Raw genomic sequence first — 20,785 nt, 5'->3', positions numbered from 1 at the left:
TCTCAAAAAAAAAAAAAAAAATTATTCTTTCACAGTTTGGGAGACATAAATACAAATTTAAGATGTTGGCAAGGTGGCAGTCTCGCCAAAGTCTCTAGGGAAGAGTCCTGCCTTGTCTCTTTCAGATTCTGGTGACTGGGCCACAACCCTCTTGGCTTGTGGCTGCCGAACTCTAGTCTCTGCCTCCGTCTTCACATGGCCTTCCCACCTCTCTGAGTGTCTTAGAAAGACACCTGTCATTGGATTTAGGGCCCCCTGGGTGATCCAGGATTATTTCATCTTGAGACCCTTAACTTAATTATGTCTGCAAAGACCCTTTTTTCAAATAAGGTCTCATTCATAGGCTGTGAGGGTCAGAATGTGATGTGGACATGTCTTAGGAGGGGCACCATTCTTCAACCCACCATAGTAGTTTTTATCAAGTTTGGAAAAATTTTGGACATTTTTTCTTTCTTTTATTATTTATTTATTTATTTTGAGACGGAGTCTTCCTCTGTCACCCAAGCTGGAGTGCAGTGGCACAATCTCGGCTCATTGCAACCTCCCCTTCCTGGGTTCAAGTGATTCTCTTGCCTCAGCCCCCGAGTAGCTGGGACTACAGGTGCCCACCACCATGCCTGGCTAATTTTTGTATTTTTAGTAGAAACGGGGTTTCACCATATTGGCCAGGCTGGTCTCAAACTTCCGATGTTGTGATCTACCCGCCTCGGCCTCCCAAAGTACGGGGATTACAGGTGTGAGCCACCGCACCTGGCCTATTTCTCTAAATTTGTCTTATTTGTCCTACTTCTTTATTCTATCCTTTGGGATTCCAATACATATATGTTAGAATGCTTGATAATGTCTTACAGATTACGAGGCTCCATAGAGACAGAGTCTTGCTCTATTGCCTAAGCTGGAGTGCAGTGGCATGATCATAGCTCACTGCAGCCTCGAACTCCTGGGCTCAAGGGATCCTCCTGCCTCAGCTTCCAGAAGAGCTGGGACTACAGCTGCTTGCCATCATGCCCAGCTAATGTAAAAGTTGTTTTTTGTTTTTCTTTTTTTGTAGAGACAGGGTATTGCTATATTGCCCGGGCTGGTCTTAAACTCCTGAACTCAAGCCAACCTCGTGCCTTGGCTTCCAAAAGTGCTGGGACTATAGAAGCCCAGGCAACTTTATTTTTCAGTACTATTTTTCTCCTCTGTGCTTCAGTTTGGAAAGTTCTATTGCTGTCTTCAAATTCACTGATTTTTAAATTGTGCAGTATCTAATCTGCTGTTATTTCCATTCAGTGAATTTTTCATTTCAGTTACTGTACTTGTTATCTTTAGATGGTCCACTGGGTTCTTTTTTATACCTCTCATTCCTCTCCTCATGAACATCTTTTTCATGTTTTTCTTTAAACTCTTGAGTATATTGAGCCATCTATCATCTTTATCACTTCTGAGTCTTGTTTCTATGAAGTTATTTTTCTCCTGATTATAGGTTATATTTTCTTTTTTTTTTGAGATGGAGTCTCGCTCTGTTGCCCAGGCTGGAGTGCAGTGGCGCCATCTCGGCTCACTGCAAGCTCAATCTCCTAACCTCATGATCCGCCCACCTCAGCCTCCCAAAGTGCTGGGATTACAGGCTCACGTGAGCCGCCGCACCCCGCCTATAAGTTATATTTTCCTGCTTTTTGGCATATCTAGTAATTTTTAACTGAATGTTGGACATTGTAAATATGATGTTAAGCATCTGGATTTGTTACTGTCCTTTAAAGAGTGTTGGGCTTTGTTCAGGCAGACTAGGTAAATTACTTGCAAATCAGTTTGACCTTTTCGAGGCTTTTTTTTTTTTTTTTTGAGACAGAGTCTTGCTCTGTCACCCAGGCTTGAGTGCAGTGGGGCAATCTCAGCTCATTGCAGCCTCATCCTCCTGGGCTTAAGGGATCCTCCTGTCAGTCATTGAGTAGCTGAGGCTACAGGCACATGCTACCATACCTGGCTAATTTTTTGTAGACATGGGGTTTTGCTATGTTGCCCAGGCTGGTCTTGAACTCCTAGGCTCAAGTGATCTGCCTGCCTCAGCCTCCCAAAGTGCTGGGATTAGAGGTGTGAGCCACTGTGCCCGGCCTTTGATGCTAATTTTTCTTTTTCTTTTTCTTTTCTTTTCTTTTTTTTTGAGATGGAGTCTTGCTCTGTCACCCAGGCCAGAGTGCAGTGGTGCAGTCTTGGCTCACTGCAACCTCCGCCTCCTGGGTTCAAGTGATTCTCGTGCCTCCGCCTCCTGAGTAGCTGGGATTACAGGCACCCATCACCACGCCCGGCTAATTTTTTGTATTTTTAGTAGAGATGTGGTTTCACCATTTTGGCCAGGCTGGTCTTGAACTCCTGACCTCAGGTGATCTGCCCGCCTCCGCCTCCCAAAGTGCTGAGATTACAGGCATGAGCCACTATACCCGGCCTGAGGCTAATTTTTAATTTGTTAGGGTTGGTCTAGGTGAGCCTTTTCTCTAGGGATAATTTAGCTGTACTACTAAGGCATGACCCTTCTGGGGTCTGATTAAATACGCATCTCCACTCTGGGAGGCTAGAGCTTGATTATCTCCCTGCCGTTGGTGAGCTCTGAGAATTTACCATTTTATTGCTCCTTTTTGTGTGGCCTTACTGAGTTTCACTATATACATGTGAAGTTTAGTATTCAGGAAGACTTGAAGAGACCCCTATGCAGATTTCTGGAGTTTTTTGAGTAGTTTACTCCTTTCCAGAACTGTGCTCTGCTGCAACCTTTAGTACCTTGGTTTCCCTGAATCCTGTCTTGTCGGGAAGAGCACCATGCTCTGCTCAGGCTTCCCCTCCTTGAATTACAGTCTGGAATGTTCCTCCAGGCAGAAATCCAGGGATGTTACAGAGCTCACCTTGTTCATTTTCCTTACTTCAGGGATCACAGTTCTGGACTTCTAAAAACAGCTGTTTCTCTTTACATATGTTTTCTATATAGAGAAATACATATACACACACACATATTATATACAAACACTTATATATATACATATATATACACACACACACATATGTATATATATATATATTTGAGACAGGGTCTCACTGTGTTGCCCAGCCTGGAGTGCAGCGGTATGATGATACTTCACTGCAGCCTCAACCTCCCAGGCTTAAGTGATCCTCCCACCTCAGCCTCCGAGTAGCTGGGACTACAGGCACAGGCCATCATACCTGGCTAATTCTTTTGTATTTTTTGTAGAGATGGGGTTTTGCCATGTTGCCCAGGCTGATCTCTAACTCCTGGGCTCAAGCAATCCGCCAACCTTTGCCTCCCAAAGTGCTGGGATTACAGGGGTGAGCTACTGTGCCCAGCCCTCATGTATTTTGCAGCAATAATTTTCTCACTGTTTATGGTGGCAGAGTCATTTCATTTATTATGGTAGGAATAGAAGCCTTTTTACTGGTGTTTTAATCAAGTTTTGAAGAGAAGAGGAGGGAGTTACATGCATGTGGTCAGTTGACTGTTCTTTTTTTTTTTTTGAGACGGAGTTTTGCTCTTGTCGCCCAGGCTGGAGTGCAATGGCACGATCTCGGCTCACTGCAACCTCCGCCTCCCGGGTTCAAGCAGTTCTCTTGCCTCAGCCTCCTGATTAGCTGGGATTACAGGCATGGGCCACCATGCCTGGCTAATTTTGTATTTTTAGTAGGGATGGGGTTTCTCCATGTTGGTCAGGCTGGTCTCGAACTCCCAACCTCAGGTGATCTGCCCGCCTTGGCCTCTCAAAGTGCTGGGATTACAGGCGTGAGCCACCGCTCCTGGCCTGTCAGTTCACTGTTCTTAACTAGAAGTCCTAGACTCTTGAAATATATTTAAATACTTATGTTTAAGGCCGGGCATGGTGGCTCACGCCTGTAATCCCAACACTTTGGGAGGCCAAGGCAGGCGAATCACTTGAGGTCAGGAGTTGGAGACCAGCCTGGGCAACATATCAAAACCCCGTCTCTACTAAAAATACAAAAATTAGCCTGGCATAGTGGTACTCGCCTGTAATCCCAGCTACTCAGGAGGCTGAGGCACAAGAATCGCTTCAACCTGGGAGGTGGAAGTTGCAATGAACCAAGATGGCACCACTGCACTCTAGCCTGGGTGACACAGTGAGACTCTGTCTCAAAAAACAAACAAACAGACAAAATTTATGTTTAACAAACATGCTTTCTAAGCCAGGTGCAGGGGCCTGTAATCCCAGCTGCTTGGGAGGCCGAAACAGGAGGATTGCTTAAGCCTAGGAGTTTGAGACCAGCCTGGACCCTGTCTCAAGTAAAAACAAACAAACAAACAAAACCTTTTATCTGGGTGCTGTGGCTCACACCTGTAATCCCAGAACTTTGGGAGCCCAAGCCAGGTGGATCACCTGAGGTCAGGAGTTCAATACTAGCCTGGCCAACATGGTGAAAACCCATCTCTACTAAAAATACAAAAAATTAGCCAGACGTGGTGGCGAATGTCTGTAATCCCAGTTACTCGGGAGGCTGAGGCAGGAGAATCACTTGAACCTGGGAGATAGAGGTTGCAGTGAGCCGATATCATGACATTGTACTCCAGCCTAGCCAATAGAGCGAGACTCCGTCTCAAAAAAAAAACACAAAAAAACCCAAGAAAAAGCTTTTATCACTTTTGTCACACAACAAAAATCTCATGCAATGTAATCATGTTATTCACAAAATTATAGGATTTGTACAAATTTTAATGCATAGTGTCCCAGCAGCACAGGACATGGTTGTGAAATTGTATTAATACCATGAACTTGTTATTTCATTCCTGTCTGTGTATTACTGTAACCGTGTGTTAAACCTCACTCAGTGATAATGTCAGTGATCGAAATTGGTGGCCCTTCCTGAAGGTGGTCTGGGACCCTTAGGGTAGGTCTGGTCCCAGGTGAGCTCCTTGGCCAACAGCCTGTTTGCCACCCCACTTCAATCCCAGGCTTATTCTTGGCAGGCAGGCCATTGGGCCCTGGAGGAGAGGACCCAGCCAGGGGCCCTTGGTGGACAGGAAGGGAGGAAGCCCTCCCTCTTCCAGAGTTACTTTCTGTCCTGTCTTCTAAGCCCCTTTCCATCCACGTGACCCCAGCTCATAGTGTCTGTCTTTCCATTGCCTTGTGAGGTTGGCGAGGCAGAGCAGCCCCAGCAGGGGGTGGGGGTTGCTGCCTGCTCCGGGGCTGTCTGGCTCCGGAGGGCTGCCTCCGACGTGACTGGGGCTATATCTTCCACTCCTCCTCCTCCTCCTCCTCCAGGTGGACATTGAGCAGCTGGATCCCCGCGGCCGGACTCCCCTGCACCTGGCCACCACGCTGGGGCACCTTGAGTGTGCCCGTGTGCTCCTGGCGCACGGCGCAGACGTGGGCAGGGAGAATCGCAGCGGCTGGACAGGTGGGCAGCCCTGGCTCACCCCAGTCCCACAGCCAGGGCCTCCCCAGCATCATAGACCTATGGTTGGCTGAAGGGTCCTGCCATGTGACCTTGCCTCCCCCTCCCCCAGTGCTCCAGGAGGCTGTGAGTACCCGGGACCTGGAGCTGGTGCAGCTGGTGCTTCGGTACCGGGACTACCAACGGGTGGTGAAGCGGCTGGCGGGCATCCCTGTGCTCCTGGAGAAGCTTCGCAAGGTGAGGCCCAGCCTCTCAGCCGCCACGGGAGCCCTTGAGCCCTTCTCCAGTGCAGACTTAGCCTCTCTCCCCTTCGTCCTCCAGGCCCAGGACTTCTACGTGGAGATGAAATGGGAGTTCACTAGCTGGGGTAAGCGGGCTGCAGCAGGTCGCTTCTGGGCTCTCTCCCACTTTAGGTCCTGTGCTTGCTCCCCTGCCTGGAATGTGTTCTCATAGCTCTTCTGGCGGTTCCCTCCATCCCTTAGCTCAGCTCAGGGCCACCGCCTCAGCTAGGCCTTTCCAGATTGCCCCAGATACTGTCTTGATTCCATTATTATTCTCTTCACTCTGTCATGATTTGCTTACTGTATTCATGACCTGCTGCTCCTTGTTAGAAGGTAAGCTCTGAGAGGGTAGGAGTCCTGTCTTTTTCACTGTTGTATTCCCAGTGGCTGGAACACTCAGTGGGTGTTTCATAAATATTTGTTGAAAGAATGGATGAAAGAGTGAGTGAATGAATTAACAAATGGTGGACACTAGGGACTTAGTGGTGACAGAAACATGCCCATCCCAACCTCAGGTTGCTCTTCTGCATGAGTATGGTCTACACTGGCCAGGGAGGGGGTTTCGGAGGAGAGGCTGCTCTCTCATCAGTTCCCTCCCCTGTTCCTGGCCACACGGATCCCAAACCCCATGTCCTGAGCTGGCCCAGGCCGGGTAGGCCAGACCAGTCAAAGCCACCTCCAACCTCCGCTTCCACCAGTGCCCCTGGTGTCCAAGATCTGCCCTAGTGACACCTACAAAGTGTGGAAGAGCGGCCAGAACCTGAGGGTAGACACCACACTCCTGGGCTTTGACCACATGACCTGGCAGCGAGGGAACCGCAGCTTTGTCTTCAGGGGCCAAGGTCAGGCAGGCAGGAAGTGGGGCAGGGTGGGGACGATGGGAGGCAGCCCCAGGCCACCCCTGATCTCCCTGTGCTGTTCCGTGGCTGGCAGACACAAGCGCCGTGGTCATGGAGATTGATCACGACCGCCGGGTGGTGTACACAGAGACTCTGGCACTGGCTGGGCAGGACCGGGAGCTGCTGCTGGCTGCCGCTCAGCCCACCGAGGAACAGGTGCTGAGCCGGCTTACCGCACCTGTCGTCACCACGCAGCTTGACACCAAGAATATCTCCTTTGAGAGGTGGGTGGGCATGGCCTTGGTCACCCTTGAGCCAGCCTGGTGGGGTGCCTGACTCACCTGGACCACTCTGCTTCCCCAGGAACAAGACTGGCATCCTGGGCTGGCGCAGTGAAAAGACGGAGATGGTGAATGGGTATGAAGCTAAGGTGAGGCTGCAGCTCCCAGCTGCCAGCCCAGCTGCACTCTTGCCTACAGCAAGCTGTACAGGGGATTCTGACCTCCCTTCCCCAGCCCTGGAGGTACAGAAGCAATGCAGCATGGTCGAGCACTTATATTTGGGTTCAAGGCACTTCTCTGGTGTTTTATATGGATGTATGGATGTATACACAGGGCACGTGCACACGCACACGCACACACACATTTATTCCTCACAGCAACCCTTTCTGGTAGGTGCTGTTCTATTAGTATTCCCATTTTACGCATGTTTGTTGAGTCCTTTCCTTGGCATCCCATTTAGTCTTCACAACGACCCCAGGAAGTAGGGATGATCAGTCCATTTTATGATGAGGAAATAGAGGCTTAGAGTGGTTCTGTGACCTGCACAAGGTCACACAGCTGTAAAGTGGCAGAGCTGGGGTTCAGATCCTGGCTGGCCTGACCCTAGAGCCAGGCCTTTATCCCTAAAAAGACTGCCTGGCTGGGCATGGTGGCTCACGCCTGTAATCCCAGCGCTTTGGGAGGCCGAGGTGAGCGGATCACCTGAGGTCAGTTCGAGACCAGCCTGGCTAACATGGGGAAACCCCGTCTCTACTAAAAATACAAAAAATTAGCCGGGTGTGGTAGCAGGCACCTGTAATCCCAGCTACTCAGAAGGCTGAGGCAGGAGAATCGCTTGAAACTGGGAGGCGGAGCTTGCAGTGCGCAGAGACCCCGCCACAGCACTCCAGCCTGGGCAACAGAGTGAGACTCCATCTAAAAAAAAAAAAAAAAAGGCTCTGCCTATGACTCTGGGACCCCTATGTTGCCCACGACATGAAAGCAGGAGCTAACAAATGCCATGGGTTTTGTGTGTGGCATCTCCTCTGAAAGCCTCCCCTGCTTCTGTAGTCTGGGAAGGCCTCTGTGCTACCCCCACCAGTGCATGGACCATGCTGTTATAACTCCATTTTATTGTCTCCTTATTGTACGTCTCAGGAGGGCAGGGATCATGTTTGGCTTGTTTACTGTATCCCTGATGCCCACCTCAATGCCTGGCACATAAAGGCTCCTCAAAAAATGTTTGTTGAATGAATAAGTGAATGAATGAATGAATGAATGACCTCATATATTTACTTACCCAAAGCCTGGAGCAGAGTCTCTACAGGACCCTTTGCTACAGGGAGTGTTCCCAGTACCCTTAGGTGTAAGACACAGGGTAAGACCAGAACTGCCTATGAGCCCTTTCTTCATCTGTCCCCAGGTGTATGGGGCATCTAACGTGGAGCTCATCACCCGGACACGGACAGAGCATCTTTCAGAACAGCACAAGGGCAAGGTCAAAGGTAATGAGGCAGAGGTGGATGGGGAGAGGTGTTGCAGGACTGCGGGAACCAGCACCCACTTCAGTGCTTCCATCAGTATTCCCACTGGCATCCTAGCAAGAGCCTGGATGCTTTATTCAGGCCAATAGATTTCAATTCAGGTGCCAAGCCCTAATGATGGGTAGTGGCTGCCTAGAGTACTAAGAAGATTCTAAGGACTCATCTGGGTTCAGTGGAGAGGCATGCTGCAAGTGATTACTAATGTTGGTGTTGAATTTGGGAGGGGAGAGAAATGCCATGTATGCCATTTATTGGCCATTCTAGTCTAGTGGGACATATCCTAGGTAGAAAGTCAGGGGACCTTGCCACAGATTCTGTATGCCCACTGATGCCACACCTGATTCTCTGGGTACCAGATACCGTGTCCGAGGTGAAAAAGCGTAATTTCTACCTCACGGGAACAACATGAAATCATGCCTATGGAAGTGCCTGAAGCAAACACACACGCACACGCACACCCCACAATGCCCACCTGGGTGCCTGTGGAAGTGCCTGAAGCAGAACACACACACACACGCACACACCACAGTGCCTACCGGGGCAGGCGTTGTACTGTCCAGGGTCACCGAGCTGGAGAGGAGCACTTTTGGAAGTTGCTTCTGACCTCTAGGCCTACTTTTTACTGTTTTAAGCTGTGCACACAGAGGCCCTGGCCCCTGGCCCTTGGAGCCCTCAGTCCCCTTCAGGTGAAGGTGCCTGAGTATGTGGTGGGGTGAGCAGGCATCACCCCAGGAACCGGCCTCCTCCCTAGGTCTTGAGTGCTGTCACCTCTGATGAGGTGTCCAGGTGTGTGTGGAGCTGCAGTGTCCTCTGAGATGCCACATTTCTTGTAGGCTGTAAGACACCTTTGCAGTCCTTCCTGGGAATCGCTGAGCAGCATGGGGGCCCCCAAAATGGGGTGAGTGTGTGCAGGGGTACCCGTAAGCGGAGGGATGTGGATGTGGCTCAGGAGGAGGCTTGGGAGGCGTCCTGCTTAGCATGGCCTATGTGGACCTCCTTTCCACAATGCCCAAGGCCATGTCAGCGCCACACTGGCAGAGGGGACAGCTTGGGGGCCTTGTGACAACAAATGAGCTGGCCTGGCATTAGGAACTGAAGGGAGCTCCTGGGCCCCTCCCCATGTGGTACAGACCCTGATCACTCAGACTCTGAGCCAAGCCAACCCCACTGCCATCACTGCAGAAGAATACTTCAACCCCAACTTTGAGCTGGGCAACCGTGATATGGGCCGCCCCATGGAACTGACCACCAAGACACAGAAGTGAGGCCCCTGCCGGTGCTGGGAGGGTGGGGGGCCAGGGCTTCAGGAGATGCTGGGAGGCCATGGCTTCCTGCAGTGTCCCTTACCCCTTGGGATCTGGTGGGGGCAGGTTCAAGGCCAAGCTGTGGCTGTGTGAGGAGCATCCCCTGTCCCTGTGTGAGCAGGTGGCCCCCATCATTGACCTCATGGCCGTCAGCAATGCGCTTTTTGCCAAGCTCCGGGACTTCATCACCCTGCGTCTGCCTCCTGGCTTCCCAGTTAAGATTGGTGAGACCGCACGCCATTTCTCCTGAGCCCGTGGGGGGCGGACCGGGGTTTAGATGAGGTCGGGGTGGGGCTGAGGCTGAGGTGTGAGGGGCTGGGTGGTGGGGCCTGATGGTTTCCTCATCCTCAGAAATCCCGATCTTCCACATCCTCAACGCCCGCATCACCTTCGGGAACCTCAACGGCTGCGACGAACCGGTGCCATCGGTGCGAGGCAGCCCCAGCAGCGAGACGCCTTCCCCAGGCAGCGACTCCTCCAGCGTCAGCAGCTCCAGCTCCACGAGTGAGGGCCCCTCCCCGCGAGAACGCCTGCCCCTCGGCTCTCCCCGGGGTAGGTGGGCGGGGCGCGCCCGGCCGTGCCTGACCCAGCCCCCGCGCCCCCAGCCTCCTGCCGCGGCTGCGAGATCTCCCCGGCGTTGTTCGAGGCACCGCGCGGCTACAGCGTGATGGGCGGCCAGCGGGAGGCGGCAGCCCGGGACGACGACGACGACCTGCTGCAATTCGCCATCCAGCAGAGCCTGCTTGAGGCGGGCAGTGAGTATGACCAGGTGCGTCTCCGCGGGCGCGCGGGGCCACGGGACTCCGTGCCGCCAAGGCTAACGCCCACGCCTCCCTGCAGGTCACCATCTGGGAGGCGCTAACCAACAGCAAGCCAGGCACCCACCCCATGTCCTACGAGGGTCGCCGACAGGACAGGTCAGTGCCCGCTGGGCCGGAGAGAATCCTCCGGAGAGGATCCTGTCTCCCCTAAGCCAGGACACAGCCGGAGAACCCGCGGGCCCTCGGCAGGGACCCTCCTGGTATCGGGATGGCTTCTGCCACCACTCCTGCCTCTGAGGCGGCAGGCAGGGGTCAGGGATCGAGGCTTCACCTCGGAGTTCAGACTCTCCCCAGGCATTGACGGGGAGAACTTGGTAGGGTCTGGGCTCCGCCACGATCAGGTGGGGGCCAGGACTCCGCGGGACTGACCGCCTCCACTAGAGGGTGGTGGCCGCGGGCCGCCCTGGAGCCTCCACACCGTGTCCTGGCCCCGGCCGGTGGGTGGGTGCGCCCGGGAGCCCGCGACATTCCTTCCCCACCCCCAGGAGCGCCCCGCCCACGCCGCAGCGCCAGCCTGCGCCCCCGGCGTCAGTGCCCAGCCCTCGGCCCAGCCCAGGGCCAGGTTCCGGCGGCCATGTGTTCCGGAGCTACGACGAGCAGCTGCGGCTGGCGATGGAGCTGTCGGCGCAGGAGCAGGAGGAGAGGCGGCGGCGCGCGCGCCAGGAGGAGGAGGAGCTGGAGCGCATCCTGAGGCTCTCACTGACCGAGCAGTAGCGCCCCCTGCCGGGACCCTCGCCTGCGCCACGCGCGCCACGCCCAGGGCCAGGAGCCAGGCAAACCCCGGTCTGCGCGCCTGCAGAGGGGCGGCTGGAGACTGGAGCCACCGCCTCGCGGGTGCAGCAGCGCAGCAGGCACGGTTCGGGGAGGGATTCGGCATGGCCGCGGGGTACCTTCCCAGGCCAGGGCCCTGGAGGCAACTGGCACGGCCTGGTCCCCCTGCTTTGCTGTATCCTGATACCCCAACCCGCTCCCCTGGGCTCAGAGCTGTCCTGTCCTAGGGTGGTACCAGGCGGTCCTGAGGGGGGAGATGAATCCTTAGAGGAGCGCTGTCCCTATCCCTTGCTCCTTCTGGCCGGTCCGCATTTCTGTTCACTAACCCCACTCCAGGACACTGCCCCTGAAGCCTTTGCATCTCTGCTCTTCACTCCTGGGGGGCAGCTGAGCTCCCCGCGTGCTGTGTCGCTGCTTTGTCCCAGACACAAACCAGCACGTCTAGGGCCCAGCCCCTCCCCCACCCCGGCATTTCAGCGTCAAGTGCACTTAGCGGGGTACCCGGCTCCCCCAGCCCCCACACTCGTCCTGGGTCTCAGGGTGGTTCCAGCTTCTCCTTGAGCAGCCAGAAGTTGGAGTCCCATCCCCCAAGGCACATTTTTTTTTTTTTTTTTTTTTTTTTTTTTTGTGTGATCAGGGAGTGTGTCCAACTTTGCCCCCTGGCCTGTGCAAGCCCTGACTCCTTCATGGTGCCTCGGAGAGTGGGGAGCATACTGGGCTGGGGTAAGCACTAGACCCGAGTAGACTGGACACAAAGGGGTCGCCCAGGGCCCTGGCGCCACCCCCACCCCTTCCCACCAGCTGCTGCTAGCCTCTGTGGTTGTACATCCCACTTGCCCCCCACACGGAGACTGACTCTAAAACCTTTCATCCAATGGTGCTAACCCCCGGCTCTCCCCTGCCCCACCTCACCCACCAGAGAAGCACAGACCCCGCCAGGGGCAGGGGCCCACCGCACACCCTTGTCCCGGGCCTCTCTGGGACTGGCCTTCCCGGCTCAGCCAGTGAGGCTCAGAAGGGACACAAAAAGGGATGGAAGAAAAGAACAAAGAGAAACTTTCTCCCACCCCCTTCCCTGATGCCAGGGGCACCAGACTGATTCTGAGGCACAAATAAAAGGGGCTTCATACCGGAGGCTTTTGCTACCTAACTTTACTTGGGGGAACGCCTACGGTGTGGGTTGGGGTCCTTCTGAACCTCAGAGTGGAGAGAGCTCTAGGGTAAGAGGCTGCCTGATGGGCCCTGAGCCCAGGAGTGCGTCGCCAGGTCTCGCAGGAGCCTGGGGGTAGCATTTGCAGAGGCTGGGGGTCTCGTTCCCCTCACTCCCACCCATGCAGGAGGCACAGACTGAACGCTTAGTAAAATGTTTCATTCAGTACGTCTTGTTTTTCTGAGAGAGGCAACGGCCGAGGGTTGGGGGCAGCGTGTGTGTATTTGTGATGAACCTAATTCCTCATGCCAGATCTCTCGAGATTTCTTCGGGGGGGCTGCCGCGAGGAAGCAGCCCTCGCCCCTGTCGGTGGAAAGAAGGAAGAGAGTTCTCTACCACAGACCGCTGTGGGTGTAGCCACTGGGTTCGGCTCTGCAGCAAACGGGTTGTGTATGTGTGCAGAACTGGGGTGACGCCCATCTGGTTTACCGCTCAGGGTGATGGAATCCAGTGAGCTGATTAGGAGAAGCGCTGTCATTTTCCCCAGCCTGGGGGGACCCATGAAATCGCCACCCGTTTGAGGTCAAGCTCAGGCTTCAACATCCCCAAGCATCGCGCTAATACTAAGCACTTTCCCTGCCCTGGGCGGAGGACAAAGGGGGACACCACCTCGCCGTGCAGCACCATTGCTGAGCCCCCCAGGTTACCCCAGGCCTCCCCAGGCCAGCTCCAGCCGAGTCCCAGACGAGGCTCGCAGTCCAGCCTCCGCCGGACCGACGTGGGTCTCCCCTAAGCTCCAAGAGTTCTGGTCTCCCGCGAGGGGCGGAGTTCCCTTCCCAGTCCCGACCCCGGCCCCAGCCCAAGAAGGCGGGGTCCGGAGATCGGGACTAAAAGCCGGGGCGGGGCCGAGCTTGTGCGCCCCGCCCCGCTCCGCCTGCCTGGCGCGCGGGGCTAGTCCGTGCCGTCCACCAGCTCGCACAGCATGTTCTCCAGAGCCGTGATGCGCTGCTCCTGGGCCTGCACCCGCTCGCGGAGGGCCTTGATCTCTTCCAGCAGCGTCTCCAGGGTGTGCTGCTGCTGGGGCGGAGGACAGAGAGGTCGTGTCGTATAGGGGCGGTAGGGGGAGACGTAGACTGGGCCAGAGTGCAGCAGGGCCGATCTTACCGACAAGGGGGCGTCGCTGGCCGACTGGCTGCGGCGGGGGCCAGAGGGCGGGCGCACGTCCAGGATGTTGCGCTTCGTGACCCGGAGCTCGCGGTGCTTAGGGGGCACGTAGCCGTCCCTCAGCGAAATGAGCACGGGTTCGGCGTCCTGGCCGGATAGCCATTCGTCCGCTTCTAGGGCCGGCTCGGGGCCCGGCGTATCCGGGTACAGATCGTCCTGGAACAGGTCTGACTGCGGGGGTGGGTGGACAGGAGGACCTGCGTGAGAGGGTGCGGGGCCTGCTCCGCTCTCTTCCGCCTCGTAGCCCTGCCCAGCCCTTCTCCCGGCCCCTCACCTTGCGGGGCACAGTCATGATGATAGGTTCACACTTTCTTTCGTGTAGCTTGTAGAACCTATAAGGGAGCAGGGTTCAGCACCCCCGCAGACTTCCATGTCCTTAACTTCTCCTAAGACCAAGGGGGTTGGAGGCCAACACTTGCTGAGCGCCTACCATGCGTATTGCACATTACACACATTATTGGTTCTGTAGTAAAACACCAATGATGTGTTCATCATCTTATAGATGAGGAAACTGAAGTTGAGAATGTAAGGCTAGTGAGCGGTGGGTCTGGCACTGAAACAGAGCTGTCTTATTCCCCCGCCCCGGTTTTCCAAAGCACTGCATTACTGGGGAAGCCCCGTGGCTAGGACTCGACATGAGTGGGGGACAGAGGCGGGCTGGTGTTCAGGAGGGGCCAAGGCTGCTGACCGGGCGATCTCACACTTGCTGACATCCAGTCCCCTTTTGGGCATGAAACCCATGCCCCGCTGCGGCTCTTTGCTGCTGAACGTGTTCAGGTAGTGCACGAAAGGCGGCTCGTCGGTAATCTCAAAGTACCGAATGCTGCTGTCGCCCTGCAAAACCAGTCGGTTCAGGGGCGCGCCCGGACAAGGCCCTCCACATCTCCATCCAGCCCCCTGTTCTCCCTGCCCGGCCGTGAGCACCTTGCCACACAGGTAGACGATGCTGGAGTCGGGATCGTAAAAGGGCAATAGGACCCCGTTGCTTGTGTCCATCTCCTGCAGTGCCACTGGCTCCTCGAAGTTGTTCTGCCCGAGCACAGGAGGCGTGACCAGCCCTGCCCCACCCTCCCGTGCTACTTCGGGACCCCCAGAAGCCCCTTTACCCTTCCTGGCCTTCCCAAACCGTATGCTCCAAACCTCTAGTGACCACAGTTGCAGTCCCCTCCCCTGGGCACATCTCTCCTCCTCCCCTGCGCACATAGCTCCTCCTCCCCTGCACATATACCCGCTGCGCGCCGCATGCAGTCACAGCAAACCACCCCCAGGGACTCGGCATCACCAGGTGGGGGCGCCAGCGCAGGATCCTTCACGCGACGCAGCAAAACTGGGCAGAGGGGTGGGTGTGAGAATGGCAGGCGCTGCAGAGGTGGCAGCAGCCTTCAGTCCTGTCCAGGTGGGCATGCCCTGCGGGTGGGGGGCGCCTGGCCACTCTCCCGTGATGCCAGTCCCCGGGGCACACACCCCAAGCCTCCAGCTGCGTTACCGGGTCCCACAGGCCCAGCTCTCGCTGGCTCATGCGGGTGAAGCCCGTGGTGAAGATATGGCCCTGGCGCGTGAAGACGGCCCGCATGGGCCTCATCCCCTCGTGGGCCGCAAACCTCTCCTGGGGGGAGGGGGAGACAGGGAGGGACATCACCCAGCTGCCTGCCCTGAGGAGCATGGAGGGATGAGCAACCAGCTTGCTGACTTGGGTGTCCGGGGTGGAGGAGCGGATGCGGGGAAGAGACAAATGGGGCCTAAGCACTCAGCTTCCTGCGGGGCCACGGCTGGCCCCTGACCTGGAGAGCATCCGGGCCTGGAGAGAGCAGGAGGCACGCGGCTCTCAGCCGATCCCGAACCCTTAAACGCGCTCAAAGGCCGATCCCTAGAGCAGGGGTGTCTGCTGGCTCCCCGGAGTCGCAGCGAGGCTTTTCCCGAATGGGATGTCCTCGTTCCGCTCTGGCCTCTTGGGCGCCAGCCACAGCCCGGGAAGGCGCTCCCGGCGGACCCAGTGAAGGAGCAAGCTAGCGCGCCCGGCGCGGCCTGGCCTATCCGGTCCCAGAGCGCGAGTTGCCGCTCACTCATCCTGCTGAAGCCGGTGCTGAGCAGCTTCCCGTCTGCGGTGAAGACAGCCCGCAGCGGGCGGGCGCCCTCGTGAGGCCGGGCTCGCTCCTGCTCGCGGGGTTAGTGGGTTAGAGCGCCCCCGCGCCAGCCCCGACCGCTCTCGGCGCGCTTGCTCCACGCAGACATGCACGCGGCCCACGCACCCGCACCCCAGGTTAGACTGAGGCCGGCGAGGCCAGGGCCGCCGCCCTCCCAGGGTACCCGGCTGAGATAAGCAACGCGCGAGGGTTGCCCCCAGCCCCCGCCCAGCGGGTCCACAAGGAGAAAGGGCCAGCCCTCGAGCCAGTGTCAGGCCCCAGACCCTGGAAGATGCGTCTGGGTGCCGGCTGAGAGGAGAGGGGTCCGGGAGCTCAGGTTTCATGCAGGTTCTGGTGGGAGGATGGAGTTTCCAGCTTCTCCCCTCCTCAATCCCAAAGCGAGGAGCCCTTCTCTGAGCTTCTGAGATGCAAGGGAGGGGAGGGAACAGGAGCCGGGCAGAGAATTGCAGGCTGGGGGCTTACTTAGGGCAGAGACCTGTGGTTGCAGAGACGGGGGAAGGGGGCTAGTCTCTGGAGCAGGGATGCGACAGGTGAAAGCCGGGACCAGGGTCTCTGATAATGGTGGGTGCAGGGTGCTGACAGCTGGCCACTGGTCAGGGGGTTCTGGGGAGTGGCCAGGCCAGGCACTCACCGCCACCACTTGGCCTTTTCTGGGGTCAATGATGCGCAAGGTCTTGTCCTTGCAGGTGGTGGCTAGCAGGCTACCGTTGCTGTTCCAGCACACACTGTGGATGACGTCTGGGTGCATATCATCCAGGCTCAGCAGCACCTCCCCGGTGCCCACATTCCAGATGATGATCACATTGTCACCACCTGCCCAGAGTGGCCAGGCATGGTCACCTGGGTCCCGCCTTTGCCACCACCCACCCATCTACGGGGAACCCCTCCCTAGCCCCCAGACCTGCACTGAGCAGGACATTCCTGGCAGTAGGGTGCCAGGAGAGGATGCCCACACGCTTGGAGTGGCCCTCAAGTGTGATGATAGGTTCCGTAATGTTGCGCATGGGGGTATAGTCTGGAATCTGCCACACCTGGGTAGGAAGAAAAGGCATATGGTGGGTGGAATGAGGAGCCACCCTGTCCCTTCACTCCTTCCCTACCTTTCTTTAACCCTACTGGCTCTCTTGAGTGGTTAAGGGTCAAATACAGGGCAAGATGTGGTGGTGCATGCCTAGGGCAGAAGCAGCTGGGAGCCAGGAGGGGGCACTGCCAGCTCTCCAGAGACCTCCCGTTCACTCCAGCAGGGAGACTTCAGAGCACTGCCCTGCTGCTCTCCAGGCACCAAGTTGGCCATGGCTATAATTAGTCCTAAGCAGTGCATCCTGGGAGGGGGTGGGCATGTAGCTAAAAATAGTCCAGGAGCTGGGCAGGGCAGGGCCCTGGGACTCAGCACCTCTCTTATTACCACCCTTAGCACCTTCCCCAGCACAGGTGAGGCAGCCTTCCCTGCTCCCCTGCTCAACTGGCCAGCAGTAGCCACCTGGCTCCTACCATGATGGTGGTGTCGTCTGAGGCACTGGCGATAACGTTGTCATTGTGTGGACACCAGTCAATATCCAGCACAGGGGCAGTGTGCCCAGTGACCAGTGGGTAGTTCTTATCCACTCGCCCTGTCTGAGGGGTTGGAGAAGAAGACGTGGGGCTACTCTCTTGTGTGTTTTTTGGGGGGTGGGTAGCAGATCTGCTTACATCTCGATTCCCTATTATCTATTTTCTCTTTGCAGATCCGTCTCCGCACTTCTAACCCCATCCAGTCCACTTCCTGCACTTTACTGAAGGCAGAGTTGAAATAATTGAATAGTAGGGACTCTGACACAGAGAGGTAAGATGGTCTCATCAAGGACACACAACAAGATACTTGTAGAGCTGAGATTTGAACTTTCCAGCCCAATGCTCTTCCAAAGACACCTACTTGGAGGAGGCTGTTCTTCAGCCTGTTCTCCTATTGAAATGTCTGTGGGAATCTCCTGGTGGAAGAGGGCAAGGTGAGGTAATAGTGTAGTGCTTGACAGCCCTTTCCTGGCCTCCCTTGGCAGATCTCTTCCTTGTGAACCACTTTCACCTTGGAACCACAAGCAGCAAGCAGTCCTGGTGCCTACTATCCCCAAATGGGAGCTGGGGGCCCACCTATTTTTTGGACTTCACAGGCTGCTTGTGGGGGTTCTGAGACCTCTGCAGGGGCAGACACTGGTCCAGACCAGGCAGCGGGGGAGAGGGTGGCTATGTGGTACTGAAAGAGCAGACGTATTGGGGGAGGAGACAGCTCCAGCTGAAATTTGAGCCCTGGGGCTGTGTCCCAGGATGGCGTCTGCATTGTCTGGGGTGAGTCACTGGCTTTGTCAGGCCTCTTCCTGACCCCGCCACCTGTGGAACCTACCCTAACAAGGTGTAGGGGCCAGAATCCAGGTCAAGTCATACCTTGGGGGTGGGGGGAGAGTCATCCTTGGGATGTGGATGGTCAAGGAGCTTATGGTTATGAAGCTAACATGGCAGTCATTGCCTGGTCCCCATCCTGAGGGTAGGGAGGGCTCTGGCCTTTTGTGTCATGTCCCCCCTTCCTTTCCCTTCCCTTTCTTTCTACTTCACTGCAAGTGTCCTTGGAGGTAACCAGGGACTCTTTGGATAGAGCCTGACCCTGTCCTCAGTTTGCTGCTCTGGGATGTGACTTAATCAAATGGTCATCTTGGGCTAGGGAGGAGGTTCCCCACACCCCAAACATGAGGGGATGCAGAATTAGGAGAGGCAGTGATGGAATCTGGCCAGGCTTGGCTGTGCTATGTCCCAACCATCTCCATCACCCGGCTCCCCTCCTGGTCCCTGCTGGGAATGGGGTGGTGCATGAGAGGTGGGAGGGCTAGGGAGTGGGAGTAGGCCTCCCCTCTGGTCCTTGAGGGCTTGGGGAATAGGTAGGAGCCAATCCACACAGATGCTTCTCCTGACTGTGGAATGGAACTACGTGAGAACAAAGGCTCGGGAATTCCCAGGGGCCCCAGCTAGTGTCCTCCCGCTTGCTTCCTTTCCCTGATCCCTCACCTTGGCCAGAGGCAGGACGATGAAGGCACCCCCGCCTCCAGCCTCCACAATAATGGCCAGGAATTTGGGGTTGACGGCACAGAAGGAGCTGTCCCATGTGACCTTGGACACACGGATGTCCTCGTAGGCCTGGTCGGCCTTTGCTGCCTGCCCAAACACATGGCGGAACTTGCTTTGCCGAACCACACGTCTGCTCATAGTTGCGGGCAGAGAGGTGGGATCTCAGTGCCCAGAAATGCCTTTGGTCCTTAGTCCTGTGAGCTGTAGGAGGGAGGAGGAGTGGAGGGGTGGCTGATGAGAAGGGTTATGTGGTCAGGAGTCAGGTATAAATCCATATAGTGTCTGGTCCTAGAAGCAGGGAGCTTTCTTCAAGGTGGTCAAAGTATGGGAAAGTTATTTTGCTGTGTAAAATGCTGTTTGTTTTTTTTTTTTTTTGAGACGGAGTCTCGCTCTGTCGCCCAGGCCGGAGTGCAGTGGCGCGATCTCGGCTCACTGCAAGCTCCGCCTCCCGGGTTCACGCCATTCTCCTGCCTCAGCCTCTCCGAGTAGCTGGGACTACAGGCGCCCGCCACCACGCCCGGCTAATTTTTTTGTATTTTTAATAGAGACGGGGTTTCACCGTGGTCTCGATCTCCTGACCTCGTGATCCGCCCGCCTCGGCCTCCCAAAGTGCTGGGATTACAAACGTGAGCCACCGCGCCCGGCCGTAAAATGCTGTTTAATGTAAGGGGCTAGGGTTTGGGGCCTGACTTCTCCATAGAGACCCAGGCTGAGGGGATTGTGGAGACTAACGGACTGAAAGCTTTCTGGACGTTGGAATGTTTTTGGGAGGAGCCTCAATGCCACAATGCCTGCACCCCCCGCACCCCCGCCCCCACCACCGCCAGCCTTGATGAGCATCTCGTCTCGGACGTGGTTGTAGCTCCCAGAGGCACCCTGTTCAGAAGCAGAAGCCTTGACCATGGGATCTTGGCTTAAAGCCACGTATGGGGCCAAGACTGCAGCCACCACAGGATCCCGAACTCGCATCTCTGGAATAGTTCAGGCAGATGGGGTTTTGCCTTTTCCTAAAAATTTGCCAAGGGGAAAGTTCCTCCTGTCAGCCAATTTGAGTCCTTTCTGCTACTGTTTTCATCCCATGCCTTGTGGGGGGACGGGTGGCAGCACAGAGTGAGGTGGATCCCTCTTCTCCCACTCCTCTCTGCACTGGCTTCTCCAGGAAGCCCTGATCATGGTCTTCTGGCTTTTGCCTACCATACGCTTGTCCGGTTTCTCCTCCGGGTCCTCTGCCCTGGTTGGGCCTTCTTCCTAGTGAACTCTTCTAGGGGTGGGGTCCTCAACCCCATCCTCCACCCCTGCCCCCGCCACGGCCAGGCCAGATTTGCAGGAGTGGGGAGGGTGAGGTGCCTTTTCTCCAGTAGGGCCTCTCTAGAGGACACACTGAGCACTCCCAAAGCCCCAGCCAGTGGCTCCTGCCCCACCCCAGCCCCAGCATCCGTGTGCCCTTCAAGGCGCGTCTGCGGCCCCGAGCCTGAGGCCCGGCCTCCCCGCACCCTTCTCCAGCCTCCTGCCCTGGCACTGCGTTCTTGCGAGACGAGGTGTCTGCGCCCTCCGGGAGCGCTGGCTGCTGTCCGGCCAAATATAGACACCACGTCCTCCCCGCCCGAAACCGAATTTGGCGGCGCGGGGGGAGGGGGCGCAGACCTCTGCCCCTCAGGGACCCCGCCCGCTCCGCCGGCTGCGGTGGAGGCCAGGTGTGGGGGGCTGGGTACCTGGTCCTGGGCGGGCTGCGGGGCGCTCACGCTGCGAATCCTCTGCGGAGGGGGCCCGAGTGCGTAGGGGGCCGAGGAAGGCGTCAGGGCAAAGCAGCCGCCTCTCCGGTGTCTGTAGTATCTGGGACCCGGGTGTCCGGCTCCGCACTCTGGCCGCTGCCTGCGGCTCTCCAGGGCCGGGCGCCGCTGCAGCCCCAGCTGCCGCTGCCATCAACCTAAGGGGGCGGGGCCTAGCATAGGGGCGGGGC

General features: G+C 56.6%; 2 protein-coding genes across 7 annotated transcripts in view; one reads left to right on the top strand and one right to left on the bottom strand.

The window, feature by feature from the left end:
• Positions 1-12,348, top strand: part of ANKRD13B (ankyrin repeat domain 13B) — a 22,204-nt gene extending 9,856 nt beyond the window's left edge. Inside the window, exons 2-15 of one of the 2 annotated variants that reach the window (XM_030800120.1) lie at positions 5,262-5,397; positions 5,507-5,631; positions 5,716-5,761; positions 6,374-6,517; positions 6,609-6,798; positions 6,878-6,944; positions 8,198-8,279; positions 9,152-9,216; positions 9,449-9,579; positions 9,689-9,846; positions 9,974-10,126; positions 10,228-10,391; positions 10,463-10,539; positions 10,929-12,348. In XM_030800120.1, the coding sequence (XP_030655980.1) occupies positions 5,262-5,397; positions 5,507-5,631; positions 5,716-5,761; positions 6,374-6,517; positions 6,609-6,798; positions 6,878-6,944; positions 8,198-8,279; positions 9,152-9,216; positions 9,449-9,579; positions 9,689-9,846; positions 9,974-10,126; positions 10,228-10,391; positions 10,463-10,539; positions 10,929-11,157 (1,767 nt within the window). In that variant the 3' untranslated portion in view covers positions 11,158-12,348. Of the gene's footprint in view, positions 1-5,261; positions 5,398-5,506; positions 5,632-5,715; positions 5,762-6,373; positions 6,518-6,608; positions 6,799-6,877; positions 6,945-8,197; positions 8,280-9,151; positions 9,217-9,448; positions 9,580-9,655; positions 9,847-9,973; positions 10,127-10,227; positions 10,392-10,462; positions 10,540-10,928 lie in introns of both variants that reach the window. The other variant, XM_030800121.1, reaches the window with a different exon arrangement.
• On the bottom strand, positions 12,349-20,785 carry CORO6 (coronin 6). 5 transcript variants are annotated; one of them, XM_003277075.4, is made up of 11 exons: positions 20,538-20,757; positions 18,766-19,026; positions 17,224-17,346; positions 16,634-16,763; positions 16,364-16,545; positions 15,075-15,194; positions 14,513-14,617; positions 14,277-14,422; positions 13,863-13,920; positions 13,529-13,759; positions 12,568-13,441 (listed from the first exon to the last, which is right to left on the bottom strand). In XM_003277075.4, the coding sequence occupies exons 2-11, from the start codon at positions 18,961-18,963 to the stop codon at positions 13,316-13,318; spliced, it is 1,419 nt and encodes a 472-aa protein (XP_003277123.1). In that variant the 5' UTR covers positions 18,964-19,026; positions 20,538-20,757; the 3' UTR covers positions 12,568-13,315. The 5 variants fall into 5 exon arrangements, 4 of the variants coding, with proteins under 4 accessions (XP_030655984.1, XP_003277123.1, XP_030655983.1 ...); XM_030800124.1 differs by lacking the exons at positions 16,364-16,545; positions 16,634-16,763; positions 17,224-17,346; positions 18,766-19,026; positions 20,538-20,757 and adding an exon at positions 14,817-14,915 and having other exon boundaries at positions 12,349-13,438; positions 15,053-15,809; XM_030800123.1 differs by lacking the exons at positions 16,364-16,545; positions 16,634-16,763; positions 17,224-17,346; positions 18,766-19,026; positions 20,538-20,757 and having other exon boundaries at positions 12,568-13,438; positions 14,817-15,168.

Source organism: Nomascus leucogenys, chromosome 19 (assembly GCF_006542625.1).
Source record: "Nomascus leucogenys isolate Asia chromosome 19, Asia_NLE_v1, whole genome shotgun sequence".
NCBI lineage: Eukaryota > Metazoa > Chordata > Mammalia > Primates > Hylobatidae > Nomascus > Nomascus leucogenys.
This window is presented reverse-complemented; position numbering and strand designations above follow the sequence as displayed.